Source organism: Apiospora marii, assembly GCF_038362585.1.
Source record: "Apiospora marii strain CBS 49790 chromosome Unknown utg000002l_segment0_segment0, whole genome shotgun sequence".
NCBI classification, from domain to species: Eukaryota; Fungi; Ascomycota; class Sordariomycetes; order Amphisphaeriales; family Apiosporaceae; genus Apiospora; species Apiospora marii.
The window spans coordinates 2,975,587-3,002,117 of NW_027117373.1; the positions used below are offsets into that span (position 1 = coordinate 2,975,587).

The 26,531-nt window shown below is 54.1% G+C and overlaps 6 protein-coding genes across 6 annotated transcripts; 3 read left to right on the forward strand and 3 right to left on the reverse strand.

The window, feature by feature from the left end:
* Nucleotides 1-3,582: 3,582 nt before the first annotated feature.
* On the forward strand, nt 3,583-5,061 carry PG985_002621 (uncharacterized protein; the record flags this gene model as incomplete). Its single annotated transcript, XM_066822390.1, has 1 exon — nt 3,583-5,061. One exon carries the CDS (start codon nt 3,583-3,585, stop codon nt 5,059-5,061), a length of 1,479 nt encoding a protein of 492 aa, XP_066689822.1.
* Nucleotides 5,062-9,852: 4,791 nt separating this feature from the next.
* Nucleotides 9,853-11,839, forward strand: PG985_002622 (uncharacterized protein; the record flags this gene model as incomplete). The annotated part of the gene is made up of 5 exons (XM_066822391.1): nt 9,853-9,917; nt 9,977-10,087; nt 10,177-10,673; nt 10,737-11,175; nt 11,614-11,839. The coding sequence occupies 5 exons, from the start codon at nt 9,853-9,855 to the stop codon at nt 11,837-11,839; spliced, it is 1,338 nt and encodes a 445-aa protein (XP_066689823.1).
* An 819-nt stretch (nt 11,840-12,658) lies between these two features.
* PG985_002623 (uncharacterized protein) lies at nt 12,659-16,801 on the reverse strand (the record flags this gene model as incomplete). The annotated part of the gene is made up of 1 exon (XM_066822392.1): nt 12,659-16,801. The coding sequence occupies one exon, from the start codon at nt 16,799-16,801 to the stop codon at nt 12,659-12,661; it is 4,143 nt and encodes a 1,380-aa protein (XP_066689824.1).
* Nucleotides 16,802-17,876: 1,075 nt separating this feature from the next.
* PG985_002624 (Transglutaminase-like superfamily-domain-containing protein) lies at nt 17,877-19,918 on the forward strand (the record flags this gene model as incomplete). The annotated part of the gene is made up of 2 exons (XM_066822393.1): nt 17,877-19,561; nt 19,615-19,918. The coding sequence occupies 2 exons, from the start codon at nt 17,877-17,879 to the stop codon at nt 19,916-19,918; spliced, it is 1,989 nt and encodes a 662-aa protein (XP_066689825.1).
* A 951-nt stretch (nt 19,919-20,869) lies between these two features.
* PG985_002625 (uncharacterized protein) lies at nt 20,870-21,687 on the reverse strand (the record flags this gene model as incomplete). Its single annotated transcript, XM_066822394.1, has 2 exons — nt 20,870-21,400; nt 21,532-21,687. The coding sequence occupies 2 exons, from the start codon at nt 21,685-21,687 to the stop codon at nt 20,870-20,872; spliced, it is 687 nt and encodes a 228-aa protein (XP_066689826.1).
* A 1,079-nt stretch (nt 21,688-22,766) lies between these two features.
* PG985_002626 (uncharacterized protein) lies at nt 22,767-23,919 on the reverse strand (the record flags this gene model as incomplete). Its single annotated transcript, XM_066822395.1, has 2 exons — nt 22,767-23,440; nt 23,517-23,919. The coding sequence occupies 2 exons, from the start codon at nt 23,917-23,919 to the stop codon at nt 22,767-22,769; spliced, it is 1,077 nt and encodes a 358-aa protein (XP_066689827.1).
* Between the last annotated feature and the right edge of the window lie 2,612 nt (nt 23,920-26,531).

Genomic DNA, 26,531 nt, shown 5'->3' on the forward strand with positions numbered 1-26,531 from the left:
CCGAGTAGTCACTCGAAAAAGCGATTCCAGTCGCGGAGGTCAATGAGAGGCTGTGGCTTCAAGCAAACACAGACACCCTCTACAAGAAGAGAATGGGAAGAAACGAAAAGGAGAAGAAAAAAAAAGAACAGGCCGGCCGGCCGGTATCAATCTCACGTCAAGCACATGAATCAATCAGGATACTGTGAAGCGCTGATGAGGGTATAGAAGACAGAAAGGTATTTCCCACTGGGAAGTCGAAACAACAGAAAGGCACGCGGCTAAAGGCACAAACGGCCAGCAAGACAAGTGGATGAATAGAATGGTGGCAGAAGAAACAAGAACAGTAGGAAGAAGTGGCCCTGTGAGGCAATTGGAGCCCGGTCGTGAGCCGAGAGGGCCCGGGTCAGCCTAAGAAAAAGCTCCCCACCGTTCGAATGCTCCCTCCTGCCTCCCTCCCAAGACCATGAGACCTGAAGACGGGAAGGGTTGGCACGGCCGCAGAAAGCTGACGGCCTGTCTGGATTGGCGGACACACCCTGTCGTTTGTTTGACAGGCACAAACATGCCGATGGGGATTGGCTATGCAGCAGGGACCCTCTCTGTGTGTGGTGTCTGAGAGACGAGGTCGGGAGAGCCGTGATGTCGAGTTGGTATGCAATTCCGGAAGAGCATGGGTCGGGGCGGGGCAGAACGGGGCGCAACCACAAGCACACCCCTGTTCTGCGACAAATGTGAAGCAGTTCCTCCCTCAGAGCCTCACAGCGTCTGGGCATTCTGTGGGCAATGCCGCGCCGAGGTGTGGGGTACCAACGGACATTTACCATATTCGGACCATTCTTTTTTGACTTCCCGTCGCGGAGGATCTTCTGGCCTTTTTACAGTAAGTACCATCTGTCTTGGGCATGGCCAGTCTCTTGCACGGCTTCGGGCTTTCTTCCAACGTTCAGTGTTTGTCGGTGATGATCTGCCGATTCACTTGACAACATCAGGACCTGGGGGAAGAGAGGAGGAGAGAAAGCATGCCGGGTTATTCATCTCTGGTCAGTAACTCTGCACTCTGGTCATGGCAGGTCAGTGCTCCCCGAACGTTAGGTATGGACGAAATCAAACCACATGCTGCATGCTTCTGAAATGCGACTCTGCAACTGGCACCAATCAAATTGCCTGTGCAGAATCCTAGCCCGTATGAGTAATGATTGTCTGATTGCATACGACGTTGGAATTTCAACCGCCAACCGTAGCTATCAATTAAAGCCATCCAGACTTTGTATCCCGTTGGTGGATGGCTGGATGGTTCGTTGCAGCATCCCGGCTTGTGCAGCGCCATGCAGCGCCATGGTGCTGGAAGTGCTCAATATAAAACCCAGGACTACATCAGACCAAGTTTCTGGAGTCGGTGACCGGACCGGTTTACCAAACACGAGCGAGGCCACTGTCTGGACGTCTGAAAATAATGCAGATGGAGGATCTTGGCTTGCATCTAATCCACTGCAGAGCAATCTATCCGGGCCTTAGCTTATGTAGGAGCCGTAAAGGTGTGTTGCTGCCCGGCAAGCGGTCAGGACAACGACTGTTGAGCAAGGAGCGGGTCTTGCAAGCTTCTGCCCCGATCCTGGGGTCGGCTCAGGGATGTCCCGTCATGATCTTCGAGAGGGCATCGACCCGCTGGATGTTTGTTTCTGTGATGCTAGATCTCCCGATTATCAAGCAGCGCGAAACCCGTCTTGTACTATATGCGGTGCACCCGGTGATGCTGGCGAGCATTCTGCGACTGTGCAGCTCAGTCACCCTCATGATTGCACATCAAGATGCGCATGACGGGTTGATTTTACCACTCTTGCTCTTGGTGGGTTGCTCATCTCAGGGCGGGGGCATCGGGGCATCTTGGTTAGGGTATCCATCAGCTTGTCTCCGTACAGGCATGTAACCTCGAGTTATTGAGAAACAGTCACGAGACGGTAACAAGACCCGACACACCTGTGCTGGACCACTGGGAGGGTTTATTAGAAACGTGAATCCGAACCGTTGCCTTTCTTTTCATCGGAACTCTTGTCAGCGTTCTGACAGAGGGCCGGCCGTCTCAATCCAGCCATGCCGAATGAAGGCCGTGCGTCCTATTTTCAGATTTCGGTTCTACAATGTACATAAGGTACCTCTTGATGGAAAAACCCCCACCCACACCTATTTCCCTCAAACACCTCCTGGGCTCCTCCTAATGAGGCACCTCCCAAGCCTAAGCCTACCTGGGACAATAACGGATGGCTGCTGCGACTGTGGGCAACCGGTCTTGGTCTTACTTCTCGAATGTCGTGGGACGCGGCATCCTGACCAAACATCTCGTCAATCAGCAACCTCCTCTTTGTTTCAACGAGGGCCTGACCTGGCCAGTGAGTGCAGCTTTGGTGGTGTGAGAATTGGAGGTCGCAAAAGATCCATCAATTTGTTAGCTGCTACCGCTGCAAGTACATGTACCCAAATAACATTACCTTAGCGTCCCCCGGCCCGAACCTGCGCCAGCAAAGGTAAACGTTACCCAACTGAGGCTCAATTGCCCCCAACGTCATTTGTGGCACGCGACAGGAGCGTTAGGGAGAAGCCTACAAGCCTACAAGCCTACAAGCTACGGCAGCCAGCACCACCAGAGACCAGTCAATCAATTGCCATTGCCTCCCAAATGCTGGGCGAGAGCAACCTTCTCCGTACCAGAGGTAAATCCCCCACAAGTGGCCAGCCAGTCAGCGAGCCGGCGGTTTTTTAGCTTCAAGGTTTCGTAGAAAGGGCTTAGGGATCATTATACCTCACTCACTCACGCACCCACCCTCCGGCCCGGCTGCTGAACATGTTTGGCGGTTTGGTTGATTTGAGTAAGTCGCACTTTCCTTTCATTGCCTAGTTATGGCTTCGTCTCAATTACTCCAATGGCTGTGTCCCATGCGGCATACTGAGACAGCCGGGCTGTCGGGCTGTCTGCTCAATGACAAATGTGACGTAGCAAGCGCTATCCTTCGTCTCCTCGTGGCTTCCTTTTTCCAATAGCCCCGTCGCAATACCCATCCGCGAGGCTGGTTGAGATGTTCGCCCTTCATTCTTGATGTGCAAGGCAGTGAATGCATCGATACCTCCTGTCTGTGCTTTGGGCGTCGCGTTTCATGCCGCTTGGTCGGTCAACTCGGTCCCCGAGTCGGCCAAGTCTGAACTTGGGTATTCGGATTCGAGAGTCTGATGCCACTAGAGCGTCCGACTATTTCTATTTGAACCTCTTATTTGTAAATCCCACCATTTCGCTATAGAATCAAGCTCACCTTGATATCAGTTACACCGGCGACATTGGGCCCACCGCCCAAGGATGTACCGCCCGCCACGCCTATCAATTTGCCAGCTTTCAGCCCACAACTAGCAGACGGGAGCGCACTGGGGCAGGGGTCCGTAGTCCGTGTGTTACAATCCGTACAGAGACCATCTCAACTGGACCACTCCCCCTTCACGGCGCTTGGGGTGCACGTGCATACAGATGTCGGCGCCGAACACCTACTGCCGGACCCCTCATATGTCCCTTCGGGAACGGGGTGGGATGGCATAGACGTAGATCGGGCACGAGCCATGGATGCAACTTTCCGGAAGCCTTTGTCCAACGGGACTCTGTCCCCGGAGGCCCGAGTCTATCTCGAAAGACGCAATGAACTCTCGATAGATAACCAGGCCGCTTTCAGGACCATTAAGCGCATCCGATCCGGGCCGGGGTCCAAGGCAGTACGCTTGGGGAACTGCTACGAATTCTTCCGGCAGCTTGATTTGATGGCTGCATATTGGGACGACACCTCGCAGCCTCCAATCCAGTACAAAGAGGATGAGCACTCTCCGGCATCCTCCAAACCACGCCCTACAGCCCTTGATGGTAGTCTTGAACAAGCCGAGTTCGCTATAGCAGGTGCCACAGCCGCTCAGGAGGATAGCAAATCGCAGAGAACCACGTACCGTACGGCATCTGGCTCCAGCATGCCACCCGAGCTCAGGCACGGCTTGATCACAGCCTTTGTGAAACTGGTCTCGTATGACTGCGGCTGTAACCTTGCGACACCCCGTGTAGAGCCGCGCCTCCATCTTCTTGAACCATCGTCAGCTCCCCCAAAAAGCGGGACACAGCAAGCCCAGTCCCGCCTGGCACGGGCTTCGTATTTCCCATCGGGGTGCAATTTCCTTGCTAGAGTCCCCCAAGGACGTGAAGATGCAAGACGTGGCGTTGTGGAAGGCCCGCTTGCGGCGGTGTCTGCAAGGAACATCACCAACTTCGGCACGCCGTCGGACCAGAGCATTGACTTCGGCCGTGAACTTGTGGCAGCACTAATCACTGCACAACATCGCGCGCGAGAGGGCCAGAAGGAGAAGAGATTCGGCGACGGGAGATGGTGGGCAACGACGAGGAGATGGGGTGGAGCAGAGGGTGGTCCTATAGGCCGCGAGATTGAGAGCATAGAACGGTCAGAGAGCGACAGTAATAACGCACCTCAGAAGACGGAGAATACAGCCACTTCGCCGTCTTCACCTGCAGCGGAAAACACCGGCAATGGCTCTGCACAGAGGCAGGGCAAGGACAACCATACCAACAAGCGTCCTCAATCGCCGCCGCATCCCATATCTCCATCATCAGGTCTGCCGATGCGTGGCCCGCCTGCGAACAAAAAGTCGCGCAAGACGCTCGGCATCTATGATAACTACCGGATGGTACGCCTGCCCTCGTCCAACTGGGACAAGAAGATGCGATACACTGCCATCGGGAAGCAGCCTGGAGCTGACTTCGACGATGTGTTCGTGATCAGCAGCCTATTTCACCACATTTCCATATTGCGTGTCCGCGTGCCAATGCGGCTCCTTGAGATTTTTGCCGGGGCCCCCGAAGAAAGCATCAGATCCTGGAGTAAGCTGGAGGTATGGCGGAGTCCTTGGTACGACCTTTTCAAGCCTCAGGAACGCATGGAAGCCTTCAGGCTGCTTTGGGGCTTGAATGTATGGCTCATGAGAAAGACGGACGATGGGGACAGAGGCCCAGCCAAGCAAGACGTGGTCATGAAGGGGGGTTAAGAGGGAGAGAAGGAGCGGATGGCCACCCCTTCATACGAAGCGACCGCCCCCTGGGGTTCGGAGCAGCAGGTGCTTGATTATCGTTTTTCTTCATGAGCGATATTTAACAGGTGTTATAGGATTATCCGGGGAATTAGTAGCTTTTAATAACAACACAGCATAGTCGGGAGTTGCCGGCAAGCTATGGGACTCTATCCTCAAGTGATACCTCTGATTGGGTACATATATCTCGACAATGCAAATGCCACCACCATTGTGATACAGGAGTGGGTCAAACGATCCCACGAGGACCTGGAGAATAGCGCATCCGTGCCTAGAAGTGATATGATGTTGTTGAATGTGCCACTGATCGAAAGCCGACGGCCGACTGATGGATTCAGTCGGTGAATTGGTCTAAATCTAAGTTGTCGGAACCGACTGATTTAGAGCCAGGCACATATGCAGACACACAAAGCAGGGGACGTGGAGTTTGACCTCGACGATTTTTCTTTACGGCATGTTCCAGATGTATTATTGCTATATTCTATCGGATGACTTACATAGAAACGCTGGACCGGGCATGACAACAAATCGACCTGCTGTTGGGTTACATATACATCGAGGTAAACAGAGCTAAATGCATGGCTGGTTACATTCCCTCGTCACAGTTTCAGCCCTACGCCTGAGTATGCGTGGCGGTGGACTTGCTTACGTTCGTAAGGATTGACTCAGCATTAAGGAGGTCAGGCCCAGACGGCTACACCGGGTGAGCTGCGGTGTTATGCAGCTAGTATGCAGTGACTGTGCAGTTGCGCTATGAGAACAATGATCGGATGCTGCCAGGCTTGAATTGGCTTTGCCAACCTAGACATTCGATGACGAATAAACAGCTCGAGTTGTGGGCAGCACTGCTGTGGTCAAGAGCCACTAACAGCGGGAGAAGATGGTTGGATGCATATATGTAACAAAGAGCTCAGCCGGTACAGGGGTTGCCAGATGTAGGGCGGAGGTGTGCCCGGCGGTCTGATGGGAGAAGATGCCTGCTTGAGTGCAAGAATTCCTCGCCTAGTCTCGTATGGTTCACAGCCTCTGAAGTGGTGCCGCTCTCATGCAAGATGGCACCCATTCATAGATAACCCCACGAGAAGAACATTACGTAAGCAAGCGGAACGGAGTTAATATGTCTTAGAGGATGCAGACCGCTGCGGATGCTCAATACCACCGTCATAGCGGCGACCGCCGGCGTAAGACGACCGACCGGAGATATGATAGAAAGCAGCAATGTAGGTGGTGGGGGCCGTGGTACTTGGGGCGCGCGCCGTACGAGCAGCAGCACTGCCGCTCGGCCGCCCCTTCATTGGCCAGCAGCGTTGGCCTCCGAACAGCCCAAGCAGATAGTCTTCCCGAGGTCGTAATGGTGGCAAAAGCTAGCTGCCAGTACCTGTCGATCAAAACAATAATCTTCTATCCAGTGGGTTGCCGGACTACATGCCGGTTGGGGCTCTGTAAGCCGACACCGAACTGTCTCTAGCATGCTCTAGCTCACGACCGGCGGCTACGTTGAAGGGGGCATCTGTGTCGTTCCAGGATGATATCCAGGGCGCTCTCGTTAGCGAGCGAGGAGAACCGATACAGCACGCGGCAGAGGTAGAGACAGCATCGTCTTCGGAGACTTCCACCCAAGAAGAGACTAGCCGTACTGCTGTGTGCATGCTCTATGCAGCCTGTGATTGGCGAGGATGGACATGTTTTCAGGCCAGCCAAGGCAAGCCGGCACCACCATCACTTAGCCGAATTGGGCTGTCTTGCATCGGGAAAAACGATGTTCCCATTGCCAGGGCGCCTCGGGGATTTGGAGACCCCAGGGCATCACAAGAAAGCACCGCTGCCTTGCGTAGAAGGTCTAGAACAACGCCAAAGGCTCCGATGTGGGTTAACATTCGATGTGCTGGTAGATGGCGCCGGGGAACTAGTCCTGGCATCGTGGTGCTAAAGCGGAAACTACACATGGCGTCAACCACACTTCTGGAACATGGGACAGACAATACCCACGGGGACACCGGCGGACATCTAATAGTCTGGGATAACCTCAACGGCTAAACATGCATCAGCCTCATACTGTCCGGATGTATGCAGTAGACTTGCAACCATTGAATTCCGAAACCCCTGCCAGACAGCAGCAATGGAGCAGTAGTAACACCGAGCTTGCCAGGTGGATGCCACTGGTTGAGGAACTCTGCCGGAAAAATGAACGGCGTCGTTGGGAAGAGGCAGAGCATGTGGAAGGGGTCCTGCAGAAAAGTGCCTTTCCCAAGCGCGACCGGCAAGGCAAGTAAGTCGGAAATGAACGCGAAACAGACCGGCTGTCCGGATCTGGCAACTTGTCAGAAAGACGGCAGCTGGAAGTCCATTGCCGAGATACGATTGGACAATGCCGAAAGCAGGCGATCCGCCGACATGACAGCGAAGGCAAGACGACGGCAAGTGCATGCATACTTGAAAAGTACTCCGGGAGAACGATTTGGCTGCATACTCGTCTCCCGGTGGGAAAAAGGAAAAGGGGGGATCGAAATTACAGAATTCTCCATCCCTTAGCTAGTATTGCTAGCTTCCCATGTATGTACTACAGGTCTGGATGTGTCAGTCAGCACATGGTTGAGCGAGAGGCTAGTCTGACAGCACCGCTAGTGAGACCGAATGTCTTTGCTGCTGCATGTCTTGCGATGTAGCAGAGGCAGGGAGGAGTATGTATTAGGGGCGGGACCTAAGCGAGCCATTGATACTACTACCTAAAGTAAGCATACAAATTTGGCGAGCGACGTTTGATTGGTACCCGTGGCTCTCAACTGCGATATTCATCATGTTGATCGAAGAACCGCCTCGGCCAATCAGGAGGGCTACACCTCTAGGTGACGTATATACGCAAATATCATGTGCGGCCGGGGAAGGGACCCGAGCTGAACGCGATGCTTGCTTGGAGCAGGAGATGGGAGCTGAAGAGACATCAGCATTTTAATTTTATGACAGAAAACCAGGTAACGCCAAGGGAAAGCTTTTCTCGTCCATTAGTGTTGGTTGTAGTTACGGCAGACACACATGGCATAGGCTCTCTTTCGGGCGCCGCCAATGATTCAATGCCCGGGTGGGTCTCGTCCCGGCTGAAAGGTTTTTGAGGCTGAGATGGCGAGATGGCTAGAGAGATTAGGTACATAAGGTGTTGATACATACCCAGAAGGAGCTACTACTACATTACGGACTACGGTAGGTAAGTTTTCGTGCTGGACTCTACCTAGAGCGAGGCACGAGGGATTAAGAGAATCAGGGTGCTGGAAAACGGCGCCTACCAACTCGCCGAGGGATTTACATCAATGCCTCGCCTCTCTTTCTGCATACCTGGCTGGTGCGGCCTGGGGGCTTGCAAACCAGAGCGCGGAACGAATGGCACATGCAGGAGCTCTTCAAGGAGGTCGGCGAAGAGCAGCAAATGAAGGTTGGATGGGGAAAATTGAAATGATCGACGACAACCCGACAACCCCGCCATATGATTGACGCAGCTGGGCTGGAGTGCGTGGGATGGCTACTTGCAGGTACCTGCAAGCCCACCAGGCTCGCATACCAAGGCTAAGTACATCAAGTTCACGGTGGAATGGCCCGGGCTGTGCTGATGTACATATGTACCTACCCAACTATTACTACCTCATCAATCAATCAGATCAATTGATCGATCTCGCTCACTCCAGTCACTCAGAGAGAGCCATGTGCCATGCTTCTTTGCCAAGGCCAGCCTAAAGACCTACCTCCACAAGCGCTCATCCTCCTACCACCCATCATCAGTCACTCATACAGACAGACAGACAGCTGGAGCTCTCCCACTCGCATACACTGCCATACAGACACTGAGTTGTGCCGTGACTGTTTAGCTACCGTCCGCTTACCCGCTATTGGATTCTCCCAAGTCACATCCCATCCTATATCTCACATCTGGTCAGAGCGAACACCCCTCTCTCCGCCTCCACCTCCACCGGTAGAAAGCAGCTCCTCTCGACTATCCTGTCCGCGCTGCCCGTTGGACTAACAACTGCGCGCCCGAGATAGACTGATAGAGATACATTCGTACAGCTCCGGCCAGCCCCTTGTCCAAGAGAGTGAGGGGGGAGAAAAAGAAAGTAAGCAAAAGGCGTGTGGCCCAGCTAACTACACAGGTTAGTCCCAACGTAGCAGCAGCGTATTGCCAGACCTGTGGTCCCTCTCCAACATCTGCATCCCTGTTCGCTGTAAGTCCAAGAAATTTGTTTCCCATCGTCCCCGGCCGCACTGTCGCATGTACGACGCGCATTGGTAGCGAATCTTTGGCTGCGCCCTTGGGTCGTCCGTCGCCTTTGTCCGCCTCTCTCTGCTCGGGCCCTAGGGCCGAGAGACAAAAAAGATAGCTGGCGACCCAAGCTTACCACATCCGGTACGCGCGAGCTGTGCTAGTCCGTCTATTCCCAAGTAATCATCATACCTACCTATCCTAAACAATACATCCACCACCACCACCACCACCACCACCATCACAACGCGCTCCGCCTCTGGCCACGATACCTGCTAGCTACTGAGCCCATCGGCGCCTCCACGCCTACGAGCTCTCGCTCACTAACACAAGCTTACTTGCCTATAAGAACTCGCCCCTGGCCCAGCACCTCGACCAAGATTCAACCGCCGTCCGAAGTCCCGCTTACTCACTCGTTGAGTCGCCTCTTCGGCGTCTTGCCGGGGTACAGTCCACCATCGCCAGCACCAAACCCGTAACTCCCAGACAATCTCCTTGTCATGTCCAACTACGGCTACCCGGGTCAGAGCTATGGCGCTCCGCCGCCCCAGCAGTACTACAGCGCGTACGTGATGAAGGACCTGCGACGTCATGATTCATTCAGACCTGTCTGAAGATCCCAAGCCCGACTAATGCGCTTGCAGTCCTTCTCATGGATACAATTATCCCCCGCAAGCTCCTCAATACGGCTACAGCCAAGGACCACCCCCTCCACAGCCCTACGGTTACAACCAGGTGAGCACAATTCCCACGGGGCTTCCATTGCCCGCCTGCCCTGCCCGCCCTGCCCTGCCCTACCACCATGGACTAATATGAAATCACAGGGCCCCCCTCAACCACAATACGCCGGCTACGGACAACCGCCGCAACAGAGCCACTACGGCAGACCCCGTACGTCCTCCTCCACGGGAGAGATATCTGGTTTCGAGAGCTCCGACGACTGACCGTAACGTGACTCATGTAGCATCGAACGCCTACCAAGCCCCGCCCCCGCCTCCTGTCGCTCCACAAAGCTTCGGCCATGGAGCTCCCCAGGGATATGCGTTTCAATATAGTAACTGTACCGGACGTCGGAAAGCGCTGCTGATTGGCATCAATTACTTCGGCCAGCGAGGGCAGCTTCGCGGATGCATCAACGATGTGAAGAACATGTCGGGCTACCTGGTCGAGCACTTCGGCTACAAACGCGAGGACATGGTTATCCTGACGGACGATCAGCAAAATCCCATGAGCCAGCCGACGAAACAGAACATCCTGCGTGCCATGCATTGGCTGGTCAAGGATGCGAGGCCCAACGACTCACTGTTCTTCCACTACTCGGGTAAGTGCGGACCACCTTTCTTTTGCCCCTGTGAATTGGGCTAATCACACACATTGGGTGCAGGTCACGGTGGACAGACCAAGGACCTGGACGGTGACGAAGCCGATGGCTACGATGAGGTCATCTACCCCGTGGACTTCCGATCCGTTGGCCACATAACAGATGATGAGATGCACAGAATCATGGTTCGACCTTTGCAACCGGGCGTGCGATTGACGGCAATCTTCGACTCGTGCCATTCTGGGACTGCCCTCGACCTTCCTTACATCTACTCAACGCAGGGCGTGCTCAAGGAACCCAATCTGGCCAAGGAAGCCGGCCAAGGCCTCCTGGGCGTCATCTCGTCTTACAGCCAGGGCGATATGGGTGGCGTCGCGAAGAACGTAATGAGTTTCTTCAAGAAGGCCACCAACGGCGACGATGCATACAACCGAACCATGGCTACCAAGACGTCTCCCGCAGATGTCGTCATGCTCTCAGGCAGCAAAGACGACCAAACTTCGTTCGTACACCCTCTCATTACCATTTCTTCTTATTAGTATACCCCAGCCATGTGGTACCTCTGTTCGCCTGTCCATGTATACATCAGTTAGAACTGCCGCAAGGACTTAGATCGGGCTTCGCAGCATGGGTATTTATTTATATGAGCACATAAGGGCCGTGGCGTTGGTGCGTTGGAAAAAGTTAGGAACGGATTGGAAAAGCGGCGCTTCTTGGGATACTTCATCTATGTGTACATACCGGGCGAGGCTGGGAGTTATACTACTACGCTCTAGACCAAAGTACAGCCTACCATACGGTTGGGACTTTGCGTCTAGGGCGACGAGTCACGTTGGGACGCACCGGTTTTGCGGGAGGTCGGGGATCTGCTGTTCTTTGTTCATGTGCTCTCATGTGGCATCGACACACTCGGGCATTTGCTAACATCACATCTCTACAGGGCTGATGCTACCATTGCTTCACAAGCTACCGGGGCCATGTCATGGGCATTCATCACGGCACTCAAGAAGAACCCCCAACAGAGCTACGTGCAGCTACTCAACAGCATCCGCGACGAACTGGCAACACGCTACACTCAGAAGCCTCAACTCTCATGCAGCCACCCACTCGGTCAGTCCCACCACACATATCTGGCTTCCGGACCCCTAGTCAATTCGCGGGTTTGAAAAGGGAGTTAAGAAGGAATGATGAATGCACATACTAACGTAGCAGCTTGTTATCAGACACGAATCTCCTTTTTGTCATGTAAAACTATAATGATTACGAGCGGTTTATTTTTGGGGGGCAAAGATACCCCAAAGAGCAAATGGCAGGGCAGGCAGCGCATCCTGCCCGAAGAAACGATATATGCGCCTTTTCACGATTTGCGGGGGCAGGTATAAGATCATGCCCCTTCACCCACCACTGTTTGTATATGGAAGGGGTGTATTGAGCTGTAGCACGGGCATGGAGAACAACCTGGATTCGATTACGGCTTCGAAATGGGTTGGACCAAAGAGACTCTTGGTTCGGAGGGGACGCAGTAGACGCGATGATTTGCACGGGAATGGCGTGGATATTGGGCAGTCATTTCCCCTCTCTCCAAACGTTCACTTTGTTGACCTCCACCAAAAAGCCTGCCTTGACACATGCATCTGGGGACTTTGGGAGTTTGCCATAGAATGGAGGACTGATGAAGGTAGCATAGTAAATGCACATATGAATTAACGATATCACTCGTTTACAGGCCTCCTCGAAGCATTGATTCCATTGCTTTGGGTATAAGAGCGTTCGTGATGATGTGCAATAAACCGTACGGGCAAAATAGTACAAATGAATCACGTATGGTAATACGCTGTATCCAGACTTCAAGAAACCTTTCAAAATGCTGGACCCCCTTATCCTTGAGGATCCTACGTAACGCCCTCCTAATGGCCTTGTTCTCATGGCAGCCTTGTTGTTCCCCCTATTCCATATTTCGCCCTATACTAAAACATGACTTATCATCAAGCAAATGCAAGCGGTTTGTCCCGGTGGTGCTGCTGCTGCTGCTCCTTCCTTTCCCTGTCCAGCGCCTTGAGCAACTTCTTGCGTGTCTCCTCATGTTTGCTCCACTGGCGAGCCCCAATGCGCATCCTGGCCACGGCACGGATCGCCGACGCGAACACGGCGAGGTTATGCCGGGCCCTTTCGGTAGCGGCGGCAGCAGCAGCATTCCTATCATGTCTCCTTGCAGAAGAAGAGGCAATGGATTTCCTCCCGTTCTTCTTGTTCGTTGTCGCCGCCGCCGACTCCTGGGAAGTCGGCGAGGATGACAGGCGGTGAGACACCAGCAGGGCCGCGGGGGACTCGAGGCCGAGCTGGGTGTGGATGCGCTCGAGGACGCGCAGGTCGGCCTTGTTGCAGGCCTCGGCGAGGCTGAGGCGGAGCTCGAGGTACTTCTTGGCGAAGGCGGCGTCGGAGCGCAGGCGGGACTCGCGCTCCCAGCGGGCGTGCATGAACTGCATCTGCAGGGCCAGCCCGCGGATCTCCTTTTCGTGGCGGCGCGCGGCCTCGTCTGCAGCGCGGATGACGGCCTCGTGGTCGCGCTGATCCACCACATTGAGCACGCCGTCTTCGAAGCGGATCGAGGCCCGCCCGGCGCGCGCCAGCTCCTTGGCGCTGGCGTAGGCTGCTGACTCTTGCGAGTTGGTGGATTGGCGGAGATCCTCCTGCTTGTTGTTATTGTTGTTGGAGGAGGAAGGCCCGTTGGCGGCGGCGGCGGCGGCCACCTTGTCCGGGTTGGCACTGATCCAACTTGCTGTCTCCTTGATGGCCTTCTGAAGGCGGTCGCAGTCGACACGCAGTTTGCGAGCGCTCTGTCGATGAGTGCTTGCCTCGCCACGTGCGATATCGAGCTTCTGTCGGAGCTTGTCCTGAGTGGATTTGTGAGACTTGATCAAGGAGGCCTGCTGCAAGACGTCATGCTCCAGTGCAGTGACTTCGGCTTGTGACTTTTCAAGGAGACTGCGAAGCTCTTTGCGTTCATCCGAGTCCATGCCCTGGCCCTGAGCAGAAGTGGGCTTGCCGGGCGATTTGCGCGAGTGCTGTAGTTTGTAGATCTCGTGCTCGAGCCTTCGCACTTCCCTCTCCTGCTTGCTCCTCGCTTCCTCCGCTGCGAGCTGCGCATCAGCCAGAGACTGCTCGAGCGCCAGCTTCTCATCCTCCACCATATCGACTTGAGTCTGCAGATCCTGTACGAGATCGCTGTACTTGTCTCCTTCCCGGTTTGCAGCGCGCTCGGCGTCTCGTAGTTTCTGGCGCATCTCACTCAACTGCACTCGGATCTCGCCAGCCTCCTGTTTACGTGCCGAAGCCGAGTATGAGCCCATCTGCTGTTTCCGTATGCTGCGCAGCTCGTCTTCCGCGGCTTCAGTCTCGGCAACGGCCTTGGTGTGTGATGTGCGTAGGAGCTGTAATTCCGAGTCCAGCTTAGCCAGCTGATCCTCCATTGATCTCTTCTCGCTGGCTGCTTTGCTTATTTGACCTTTGGCGTCGGAGAGTTGCTTCTGCAGGCGAGAGAAAGCCTCGTTGGTTGGTCGGTTGGCGTCACGTGATGGCGACTTCGCTGGCGACTTTGCTGGAGACTTCGTAGCCCGGGGGCTGCTGGCATTATTCTGGGCGCTGCTCAGTTGCTCACGCAGACCCTCGCACTCCTCGTGTGCTTGTGCGAGCTCCCTGTTGGCTTCTTCGGCCTCTTCGTCCATGGCGGCCTGTAGGATTTCCAGCTCATCCTCCAGAGCCTCAATCTTCTCCGCCTTGGTCTGCGCATCCAGCTGGCTCTGACGGAGCTCGTCGCGGACAGAAGAGACCTCGTTGCGCAAATCAGTCAGCATCTGCTGCCTTGCTTCGAGATCTTGTCGTAATTCGTCGATTTGCCGGCTCAGGAGGGCCTGCTCACTCCTATGGCGGTCGGTCTCGCTATCCAACGCTTCTCGCAGCTTCGCCTCCTTCCCTGACAGCGAACCTTCGGCTTCACGGAGTTTGTCAATGGTACGCTGGAGGCCCATCGCTCGTTCTTCTGCCTGTTCTCGTTCAGACTCGATCATGCGCTTGTCGTTCTCCCATTTCTCGCTGTCGTTATCGTATAGATTATCTTTCTCGCGTATCTCAGCTTGCAGGTCTGATATCTCGTCGTTCAAACGCTCAATGTCGGCCCTGTACTGGTCTCGAACTTCTTGCTCGATTCGCAGTGAATGTGCCTTTTCTTGCTTGAGGTCGTCTTGAAGCTGAGCAATCTGTTTCTCCAGGCGAGCAACATCCCGCTGAAGCGATGCCGATTCGTCGCCCAGAGCGTCGTGGCGGAGTTGGAGGAGGCTCTTCTCGTCGGTCCGTAAGCTCAGGTCCTTTAGTGCCGTGTCTAGACTGGTCGTCAAAGTCTGTCGTTCTGCCTCCCAAGCTTCTCTCTGCTGAAGGAGGTCTTTCTCGTCTGCCAGTCTGCCCTGGTCCTTCAATGCTTCCTCCAATTTGGCCGTCAGAGCCTGTCGTTCCTTCTCCCAAGACTCCCTTTGTTGAAGGAGTTGCCGGGCTTTCGTCTTGACATCGCTATGATACTTGTCCTTGTCGGCAGCCTGTTGTTCGAGGAACTCGTACTTCTCCTGAGACTTGACTAGTTCGTTTTGAAGCCGGGAAACCTTTTCCTCAAGCTGGCGGGATGAGCCTTTCGTCACTACTGACTTGTTGGACATGTCGTTCTGCAACTCTTCGAGATTCTCCTCGGCACGCTTCTTGTTGGCAACTGCTTCTTGCAGCTGGTATTTAATGTCGTCCATCTGCTGTTCGAGGTGTCGTACATTGGCCTCGAGGTCCTCGATAGTTTCTTTCGCCTCGTCCAGGCCATCGTTGGACCGAAGTTGTTGTTCTAACTCGTCGACGCGCTGTTCTGCCAATTTCCACTTCTGGATAGCATCATCCAGCTCGTTATTAGACCTGGCATTTTGTTCCAGCTCCTCGACTCGTCGCTCTGCCGATCTCAGTTTTTGCGCAATCTCGTCCATCTCGCCACTAGAGCCAGCGTGCTCTTCAAGTTCGGCTATCCGCAGCTCCGCCGTCTTCCACTTCTCTTCTGTCTCGTCTAGTTGACCTTGGATTACTTCCAGCTCTTCCTCACGCTCCCCGACCTCGCGTTCTCTCTGGCGCAGGTCGGCCTGAAGGTCACCTATATCGTCCTGGAGTTGCTCGATTTTGTCTCCATCCCGATTCCCGTCATCTAATCGCCGATGCAACTCTTCGATTTCGGCGTCCTTCTCGTCCAGTTCCTTCCGTAGCTTTTCAGCTTCGCGCCTCATCCCTTCGTCGGCGTACTTCTTCTTTGCGCGCTCTTGGACTTCCAGGATCTGTTTTGAATAGGTTTCGAGGTCGGCCTCGGCATTGGCGAGCTGCTTCTTGTATTTTTGCAAGTCTCTCTGCATTGTAAATTTGTCGACCTTTAACTCGGTGTTCTCTTTCAGGGCGGCCTTCTCGAAGCCGGGGCCTGCTTTTCGCAAGGCCTCCTCGAGGAAGTGGATCTTCAACTTCAAACCAAAATTCTCCTTCTCGATTCTATCGATGACATTTTCCTGTTCTCTCAGAGAAAGTTGGTTGCCGTCGTGGAGTGGGCCTTTATCGCCTCCTCGCCTGGGCGGCACTACTAATGGTGTCGAGGCGTCACTGGTGTTGTCGGTCTCTGGCATTGGCGTCGCCTCGACATAAGAATGCCTCGACGGGCCGTAGAGGGAGGACTCGACAGGGATGTTGGTCATGTCGCCATCCTCTTCGATTTTGCGCAGGGCAGGTGTTGCAAGGCCATTCTGGTTTTCTTTGCCGCCATAGCTGCGGCGCGCGCTATTGCGAGTGGCGGATTTCAGCATGGGGGTGAATTCGGCACCGCCAATGCCGGCGGGTAGGTTGCGTTTGTTGCCAAGAGGCGCGCGTGAACCGCGCGGTGTCCGAACCGAGGCGGCGCCGGATCTGCCATTGCGCATTTGCTGGAAAAGGTTGTTCTTGTCGGGGGGAGATTGGAAGGAAGGCTCCTGGGTCATGTCGAAGTCCGGCTGACGGCTCAGGTAGGTGGCATCGCCAACATTGGTGCGCGGCGTATCGAGGCCGCCACCATAGTTCCCGTGAACCATGGCGTGTGCGTGTGGGTGGGTATCGCGAAAGAAAAAGGCGACGATTGCGACTCGGGGCTGTTGTTTACTTCATTGGTGCATAGGAGTCGTAAGGCGAGCAGGATGGACAACGGCGGGGACAAGTGTGCGTCGCAGGGCGGCAGAAATGAGCAAAATATAAAAGCAAATGCGGTCGAGGCCGTATGCTGGCAAAAATGCGTGATGTTTACTCCCAGGCAAGTTGGGCAGAGTGGGGGGGAATTGAGCGTGAGCGTGAGCGCGATGGCAGCCCCGGCAATAGAAGAAAGTCGCGTATAGCAAGCAAAGCACAGGTGCCGCCTGATTGGCCGGGGGCTCCGATGTAAACAGAGGGAGGCAGGGTCGGACTGGCCCTCTTTTTCGGGGCCTATGCAGGAACTTTGGCTGAATCAGAGGCGGGCGGGCAGGCAGGCTTAAGCTTTTAGCAGTGGGTGGGCGCATGTAGGTTGACATCAATCCGTCCGCTCTGATGAATTCATGACATGACATGCTTTTCTGCCTCTGCTCGTCGGCAACATGAGCATGAGCGGCATGGCATAGCGCAGGATATTGCCCATCTCCCGCCTGGCTCGAAATGACATGGATACATCCTGTACACAGTTGGATACCACGACAATGTTCGGCCCATTACGTCGCGTAGTGTAGTAGCGACTGCAGCACCACCACCACACACACAAAGCTCACACACACACACACACACTTATGCCTACCTGCACACTTGGATGTCATTTTCGCAAAGCATCTCGCACTTGCATCTCGGCCAAATTTGCATGGAGCATTGGCATGACCAGCTCAACAGCCGGCCGGTTACGTTCCGTCGCATTCGATCTTTTTGCCGCCGCTTCAGCGCAGGTACTCTATGCGCACATAAGGTGACTGGCTTTCGGACAAGCTTTCAATAAAAAGACCGTCCCAGACCCCATTCGTCTCTTACCTCTGAACTTGAACTTGACCCCATGGCCATCAACCACTCCCAGCTCATTTCAATTAGTCGAGCTTCCCGATTTCACTGCTTCGCATAAGGTGGGCGACTTGAACCCCCGCCCCAGGATTCGCAATGGCCTCCTTCGATGCTCTCCCCGACGAGCTCATAACCCAGATCTTGCACTACACCTCCCCCGAGGAGACGCTTCTGCAGTTTTCCCCCGTTTCGAAACGATTCGCCCGTGTCGCGCAAACACCCTTGCTCTGGAGATACTACTGTGACACAACTTTCAAGTACTGGCAAGCTGACCACGCCTTCCACGCAAAACGGCGCAACAAGCGTCTCCAGATTGACTGGAAGCGCCTCTGCACCCTGCGCCTCTTCCGGAACCGCAGGGTTTCCCAACTTCTCGATGGCATTGTCGCAACCCGTCTTGGACGACTGCAGAGGATAGAAGAGATATGCCAGTACGGCTATGATGCCAAGGACTACCTGTTGTCTCAATGCAAGATCGACAATGACATCCCAGACGTACTCGCCCGCCGTTACTACGCTTGCACAGTCCTCGATAGCATCCACCGGAGCCTGGCGATTGCAGAATGGGCCAAATACCAGAAGCATGCCGCCCGGTACATAGGGCGGAACGCCCGGACTAGCGACAAGGTCCATTGTGGCATGAGACTTGAGCGCGCTCTGGGCGCATTTGACATGTTTGTCCTCCACGACAACGAGGGCGATTTGGACGAGATATCCGTGATCCTGGACCAGCTGGCCTCGCGCTTCCAGCGGGAGACGCCCAACGTGGGCGAAATGACCATCCGTGAAAAGAGCATGGCGTTGAGCAGATGGTTGCACGAAAGTAATCTGACAGCTGCCCAAGAGGACGAAAGCATGGCTAAGTACCTGCGCACCTGTCTTATTGGCAGGGCCCTACAGGATACCCAGCATCCCTCAATGCCAATTATTTCTGCCGCCATTTTTTCATCCATCGCCGAAAGGTTGAATGTGGAAGCATACTGCTGCTTACTCCCTACCCAGGTCTACATCGTCGTGCTGTCGCCGCAGGGCGTATCGCTGGATGGCCGCTCTATACCCGAAGACGAAGAACAGCAGCAAAAGATGTTCATTGACGCCTACGGCTCCGATGGCGAGGTTTCACTCGATGCCCTTCGTGTGTTCCTCAATCGCTTAGGTGCGCATTCGGGGCATGGCAATCTTCTGAAGCCTACTAGCACCGATTTGATTGTGATGCGAACGGCACAGAATATCCGATCGTCATTCACAAGTTTCAGGACCCTGGAGCGGCCTGTTGCAGACCTAGTACCGCTGATCGAGCTCCGTCACGGAGACTGGGCTCGGAACCTCCAGCCGGCGTTGTACAGTATGATATGGGCAAGCATTATGATGGTGCCTATCCATCCAGACAACGAGGATATGCGCTGGGATTGGCAGCAGGATGTGGGAGACTTGCTGCAATACTTCTACGAGTACTTTCCTGAGGACTCGTGGCTGGTCGAGAAATACGTATGTCCGATGTACGATACTTTCGTAGCACCGGGCCGCAGACACAACAACTGGGAGCTTCCCTCGAGAAGGGTCAGGGATAAAATCAGGGAGATCCGCCGCGTTGATTCGTCTGAAAAGGCGCTCTGGAGGAGAAGTACGCTCGACAACCCTGGCAAGATCAAATATCGAATCGGTCAGGTCTTCAAGCACAAGCGCTACGACTATCACGGCATTATAATCGGCTGGACAGTAAACGGGGCTGGATTCGACGACAATTCGTCTCGGGTTTCACAGCCCTTCTACCGTTGCATGTACGTCGGAGTAGACCTTCTGCGCTTGGTTGTTTTCACTGACATGCTCCTAGGGTTGGCACGGATGGTTCGGATCACCACGTTATTGCAGAGGATAATATGGAAGTCCTGGACCTGAAAGGGGGGGTTCGAGAACTGCCCCGTGAGATCAAAGATCTGGTTCCAATGGCAGGCAAATTCTTCAAGAGATGGGACAGCGAAACCGGTGTCTTTGTGAGCAACTTGAGAGAGTTGTTCCTGAGGACTGAAAGCCGTAGTCTCTCTGAACGATCGTTGCAACTGGCTGATACCCACCCCATGACCATCACTAACCACTTGTGTGCGTGGCCCAATCTTTACGAGGCTCGCAACCGATAAACAAGCCACATACACCTAGTGGGTGTATGTGCCTCAACATAATCCAAACTCTCCGCTCTGAACAGGTGGTCATTAAGATGCATAAAACTTTAATATTGACTAGAGATACCCGATTCCTACAGTTGCTCTCCTGCACTGTTTTCTTCAGCGTCCATCGGACTGCCTGGCGCTCGACTTATTCCAATCGGGGGTGCTGCTGTGCAGCGACCCGACCCTGTCGAAATACAAGGCCTCCTTCCATATAATTCCTAATTAACAAACAAACAATCTCCCCTCCATTTGGATCTTCACGTCTCGTCGAGTTGTTGGCCACCGATCGTCGAGAGAGTTCATGGTTTGACGTTGGCGGTCTAACCCTTCAAGGCCTCCTTCAGTCTCTCTCTATTCTGATCATTGGCGCGGCCCTGTGCAGGCCGGCTGACCTGGGAATTTGGCCTTCTCCTTTGATTGTGCAGAGACAAGATATTCAATGGCATGATAGGCTTTGTTTTGGTGTGACTCATGGAAGCAGTAAAGTTGAGACACACCTATGCGTATGTGGTTTACTAACATTTGGAGGGCCATGCAGACTGGCTACCTACTTACTTACTATTAGCAGAAACTTATGTATGATGTATAGGTATGTACGTAGGCGGTGGAACTCAGCCCTGGGCCCCATGATATCCGCGTAATACGGCACCGAAACTCAATAAACCTACTACACGTTTCGGCCATTGAACGTGGTGGTATGTCATTGAAGGTTTATGCTAACTTTTTGGGCGGCATGAGGGACTGTTCGTTGAGTTTGTGCCCAGCTCGTATAGTGGATTGGTACTTCTGAATGGCTCCCCAATGTTCAAGTCGCCCATGCTTGTTCAAAGAATTAGGATAGTCACCCCCACGGGTACTGTCCACATGACTGCATTTCCCATGAGACGCCACGGCATCCCGGTACTCATCCCTTGGAGCGCCTCAGCCAGACGCCAGCTTCTTAAGGCCCGCCTCGTCCCCGTTGAATTTGTCCCCGTCGCCGCCGTACGCGTACTTGTCTGCGTACTGCCAGATAGTCTGGTAAGGCCAGCCACCGGGAATGGTGCCGGGACTGCTGGCGTACCGGGCTAGGACCAGCGGGCTGGTTTTGATAAATTCCTTGGAGTCGGCTGTGCACGTCGTCCACCATGACGGGTTCGTGTAGAGCATCGGGTAACGCCCTGTCTTGCCGTGATATGTGTTGCTAAAATCGCGGATCCACGCCACCATGCCGCCAGCCGACAACCCGTAGCACTGCGAGGACGAGCCGGACTCCAGGTCCAGCATCCCCGGCAGCGTCCGGCCGTCCTTGGTCCAGCCGCCGCCGTGGGCCAGGAAAAACGTCGCCTGCGCTGCCCCGCTGCCGCTGTTCGGGCGCGCGAAGTGGTACGCGCCTCGGATCAGGCCGGCGTTGGTTGCGCCCGTCCAATGCTCCGAAAACTTGGGGTCGATGTAGTTCGTGCCTTCTGTGGCCTTTTTGTATGCACAGGTGCGTCAGTTCGGATGTGTCACCAAGGAAAAGGGGCCTTCATATTGGGTCTACTGGGTCTACTGGAAAGACGAAGGGAGGAAACGAGTGGCTGGGCCGGGGGAATCTGCTTTACCTTGATGATCACGAAGCGAGCACCGGCGGCATAAGCCTCCTTGAAGTTGACGTTGGGCTGATAGTGCGAGATATCGAACCCTTGGACCTCGGCCTGGGTCGTGCCCAACAGAGCAGCACTGCTAAGCAGCGCGAATAGGGCAGTTCTGGAAAACATGATGAAATCTGAGGGGTTTTACGAGATGAGTCTAGTTGGCAATGGAATACTGATGATACTGATTTTGCTGGTCCCAGTCTCCGTTTTCAGTCAGCACTATCGAGAACCTACCCCCTTTTATAGACAGCAGCTGGCTCTCCCATCGCCCTCTTGATATCTCGGTAAGCTGACCAGCCTCTCAACTCGGGTTGCTTCTTGTCTACATGCCTAACTCCAGCGTGGAGAGTCATGGAGCTGAGTGTGAGGTGCCTGGGAATGTTGATCATCGTCTCTCAACGCGACTGTTTGTCCCACCCATCCCTCAGCCGCAACGTCATTGGCCCCCGTGGGCAACCTGCAACGCAGTGCCAGGACAGGACAGCGGCAGCGTCCCGTCTAGATCAGCGCGACTGCCAGCCCCGCCATTCAATTCCGCCCATTGCCACTAATGTCGAAGCCGAATGCAGATAATCCCCTGCTTTGCAGAACATTGCCCAACGTGGCGGCGGAAGAAGGTGGGGGCATTTCCCAGACAGGATGCCAAGAGGTTTTCTGTCAGCTCCTTGTACCGCCAAGGAAGCATGATTTGATTTCCAGCTCAGCCTTTTTTCGTCGGGACGCGAGGCCGGACACCGCACGAGTGACGTTGGTAACGTCGCAGGATGCCGATCGTCCGCGCCCAGTGTCCAAGAGGGGCTGTGGCTTCTTGTGAGACAGCTCAGCCAGTCACCCCCTTGGCATACTTCGCATTGCATGTAGACAAAGACCCGGTTATGGCATATTTTTTATGATTTTTTTATAGTTGTAGAATATTGAATGTGACTTTTCGTTGAAAGCCTAATAATGATAGAAAGAGCTGCGACTAAATTTCGAATCGGCCGTGTATTACCCCTTCCCCCCATGATTGCGAACTCAAACCCCATATCAGAGTTTCCCAAGTAAACCCATTCATATCTATCGTAGTCATGTCAAGGAAACAAGAAAAAGTAACAATATGTGATTATACACTGTAAATGTTCTTCGATGCTTCTGGCGATCAGCGTCGTGTTCTACACGCATCCCTTCGATCGCCCGAGTGCGAGGCATGGCAATTCCAGGCTTCAGGCGACCCAAGCGCTGCGGTTGAACCGAAGTGCTCGGCGCTGAACTGGCTTGGTCTTGTTGTCGTTTCGTCGTCCAAGACCGCGGGAAAATCGAGAGTTGGACTTGGCGCCTCGCTTCTGGTTGTTGTTATCGCCGTTGTTCTGGTTGTCGCCGTTGTTCTGGTTATCACCATTGTTCTGGTTGTCGCCGTTGTTCTGGTTGTCGCCGCCATCACTGCTCACAGTGAAGCGAATGCAATCGTCTTGGGCACCACGCTGGGCAACAGGCATGATGACAGGCTGGTGGTTGGAGGCAGAGGTGATGGTGCAGACTCGGAAGTTGCCCTCGGGAAGACCACCGTCGACGGTGGCCGTAAGCAGACCGTTGCCGTTGCCGGCATCGTTGATGCCCTTGAAGAAGACAAACTGTGTAGGATCCAGAGTGTTGTCGGGGTCCTGGGTGTTACCAAGATCTTGCACGGTAACGTGGGTATGGCCAACAATCAGACCGCCCTCCAAGTCCTGAGGGGCAGAGTAGTAAGTCGTCTGAGCGTTGGTGAAGGAGCCCGCCACGAGGTTTCGGACCAGAACCTCGATATCGAAGGTGGTTTCTGGCGCGACGGTATCACCGTTGGCCGGGTTCTTGACGAGTGTCGAGACCATCTGGCCCTTGGACGGGATCTTTCCCATGGCTGTTTCAGGGGAAGAAGGGTCAGCACACAAAACCAAGACACGAATATAGGCGGGGATGCAGGTGTGGCTACTTACGGATGCCGTTGCAGGAACCACCCTCTGCCTGCTGGCCGTTGGTCAGTTGCTGGCCTGAACAGAAGTTGATGAAGTTGTTGTCAGAGGTGGCCGAGGGAGCACCATCACTGCCATCCTCGGTGCCGTCAAGCTGAGACGCGGTCTGGACAGCAGCTTCATCCAGCGTCAGAGTTGCGTCCTGGTTGCCGGTGTTGTCGCCGCCATTATTGTTGTTGTTGTTGTTGTCACCATTGTTGTTGTTGTTATTGTTGTCGCCATTGTCGCCATTGTTATCACCGTTGTTGTTGTTGTTGTTGTTGTCGTCACCGTTGTTCTGGCCGTTGTTGTTGTTATTGTTGTTGTTCTGGGCCACGGCGAGGCCTACGAGGGCGAGTGCCCACAGCATCTGAGACTTGGCAACCATCTTGTCTTGGGTATATGATCTGATAATAGGTGTGCCAGAGAATAATCACACGGCGAGATTGGCAATATTAGAACGATAAAGCTAATAACGAAGGTAAAAAATAAAAAAACACACGGTCAACGTGATATCCTTGACTGGCAAGTGAGAAGGAAAATGAGGGTAAGGGGTATAATTAAAAGAGTGAACCAGTCATGCACATAAGAGCGTTGAGGGGGGAGTAGTAGTATCGTCTTGGGGAGGGCGGGAGTTGGGCCATTTTGTACAAGAGTTCGGCTGAGGCCCTGCCGCCCGTTTTGCAAGAGCCACAAAACAAAAGGCTTTGCCATGCCTGTCGCTTGTCTGAGATCTCATACCCGTTCATGGGAAGAAGGTATGCCGTGGAAATCAGCTGCGTGGTGAAACGAAGACTCATCTCAAATCAGGCTCACGCGAGTTGTCACAGCTCAGTCAGCGTATACAGTGGCGAGCGGACCATGGACCCATGAGCAGAGAGTCAAGACTATTGTTCTTAGCACTATTCCTGACCCATAAGTTCCCCTCCCCTCTCACAACGACGGTCAGGGCCACCATCCTCCAGCCGTGGTGCGTGGGCTTGCTGCGTGGAGGAGGAGCATCGGGAAACCTGCTCGGGACGCCCGACGAACAATGCTTGGCAGCTTGGGACCCATTGAATAAAGGTAAGGTTAGACTTTAACGTACCCACGGCCTTGACAGATGTGCGTCGTCCGATGTCCAGATGCCGGATGGGGGTGAGACATGGGGCAGCTTGTCTGGAGTAGCGCGTAGCAAGGTCCCGGGGCGAGCGAGGGCTGAGGTTGGTGGAAACCATCCGTGTCAGAGACTCTTTGGGATGGAACAGATCGAGGACGGACAATAGACAACCGCTGGAATCACGCGACACCAATGACGTCCAACTCAGATCTAGCCAGGCGGGGGTCATCCATGGTCCCTGTTCTGGTCCCTGGGCAGTTGGGTCATGGCAAACAGGGTTGATCTCAAATTCAAATCGGACCCATATTCTTAACCCGTACCAGATATGCCATGCAGTAGTATGTACATATTTGGACAACGCCTGGTAGGCTCGTAGGTTCGTTCTGGTGGAGTGTTGGGCTACAACATGAGTGCAAGGTTGCACAGCCAAGCTTTCGCACAGAAGAGACGAGACGGCATGGCAATGCCCTCTTCGGCCAGATGAAGACGAGCTACATAGGCACGGAGATCTGCCAGGGACGAATCGGCCTCTAGGGACTTTTCCCATGCCATCCAAAGCCGTGTTGGAGGTTTAGTAGCTTCAATGCGGATGACAGCCTTGCCCGACTATGTCACCCCGAGGCCAGAAGTTATCGGCAAGCGGCTTCGGATGCTCGACATATCATTGTGATAGAAATGACTCGGAAGCATCGCTTCGGCGTCGGGACAGGGGTCAGAAACAAGCTTAATTGTGCTAGTGTACATAAGTCAATGGGACGCATGGTCTTGTAACGCAGGGCCGCTGAACAGAGTGCGGATAGTGGGTGGTGGGCTCACTGCTGGCTGACTAAAGAGGAGAACCCCAGGTTGGAGGTTGGAAGTCGGAACCTTTTAAAAACCAAGATCAGACGAAGTAACCTTAAATGATCGGCTACCTCGTGTTTCCGAATCCTAAGGGACTTTGCGGCTTCCAGCATCGGATCGCCACACGGACCGATAAATATAGCCCCTCTTCATGCGCTGAGGCAAACTGTCCAAGATCGACTTGGGAGGAAACATGCATTGGCAACACACACACACACCTCGCATCCGTCCCGGCCATGGAGCTGCTGCACATCGCGCCCCGTCCGTGAGATCCTCGGGCACTCAAACGTAGCAGCGTCCGCTCGACACGTTTATCTAGGCAATCAACGTGGCTAAGGAGGACTCGCCCCGATCCTCACGGGATCTGGTTTGCCAAGTTGATTCCGTCCCTGAAGTTTCGGCCTCATTGGCGGATATAAAAGCCATATACTCCGTACGCATGGCCATGGTGTAGAGACTTCATAGGGCTGACACCCTTCCCAGCAAATTGGGTTCAACTACGAATAATTCAGTGTCATCTCGCCCAGCCAGCCTAAAGGTACGCATGGATCGAGGTGTAGCAGCAGCCATGTTGGAGAACCATATTTCTACACGCTGTGCCCTAAATCCGCTTGATAAGCTTCCTTGAGCAACCTGATGGCTCTGTCGCGACTATACACCGGGACTGGAATAGTCATGCTAAACCGCTGTTGCTATTTAAGCCGTCTTGGCAATAACGCTGTCTAGGGGTGAATCTGAGGTGGCTAATGGGAGCAGCCCTATCTTTAGAGAGGGTTTGGTGACAGTTCTTGGCTCTAGGATACCTGCTCTCCGAGAAAGCATCGTGACCATGGTTTCCAACCCATTGGTAATGCGAGCGTGAAGTTTGTTTCTCCCAGAGCTATATTATATCTGCATGTATTGAGTTAAACATTGTTTAGTTCCTTTGCTTTTCAAGCCTTGGGCGTCTGTAGCACTACTGCCTGGTGACAGGACAGGAGGAAGGCGCCTCATTATATCCAAGAAAGGCTGAAGAGGGGTTTGTCAATGGTATGGTCAGGTACGCTAGCCAAGTTTGA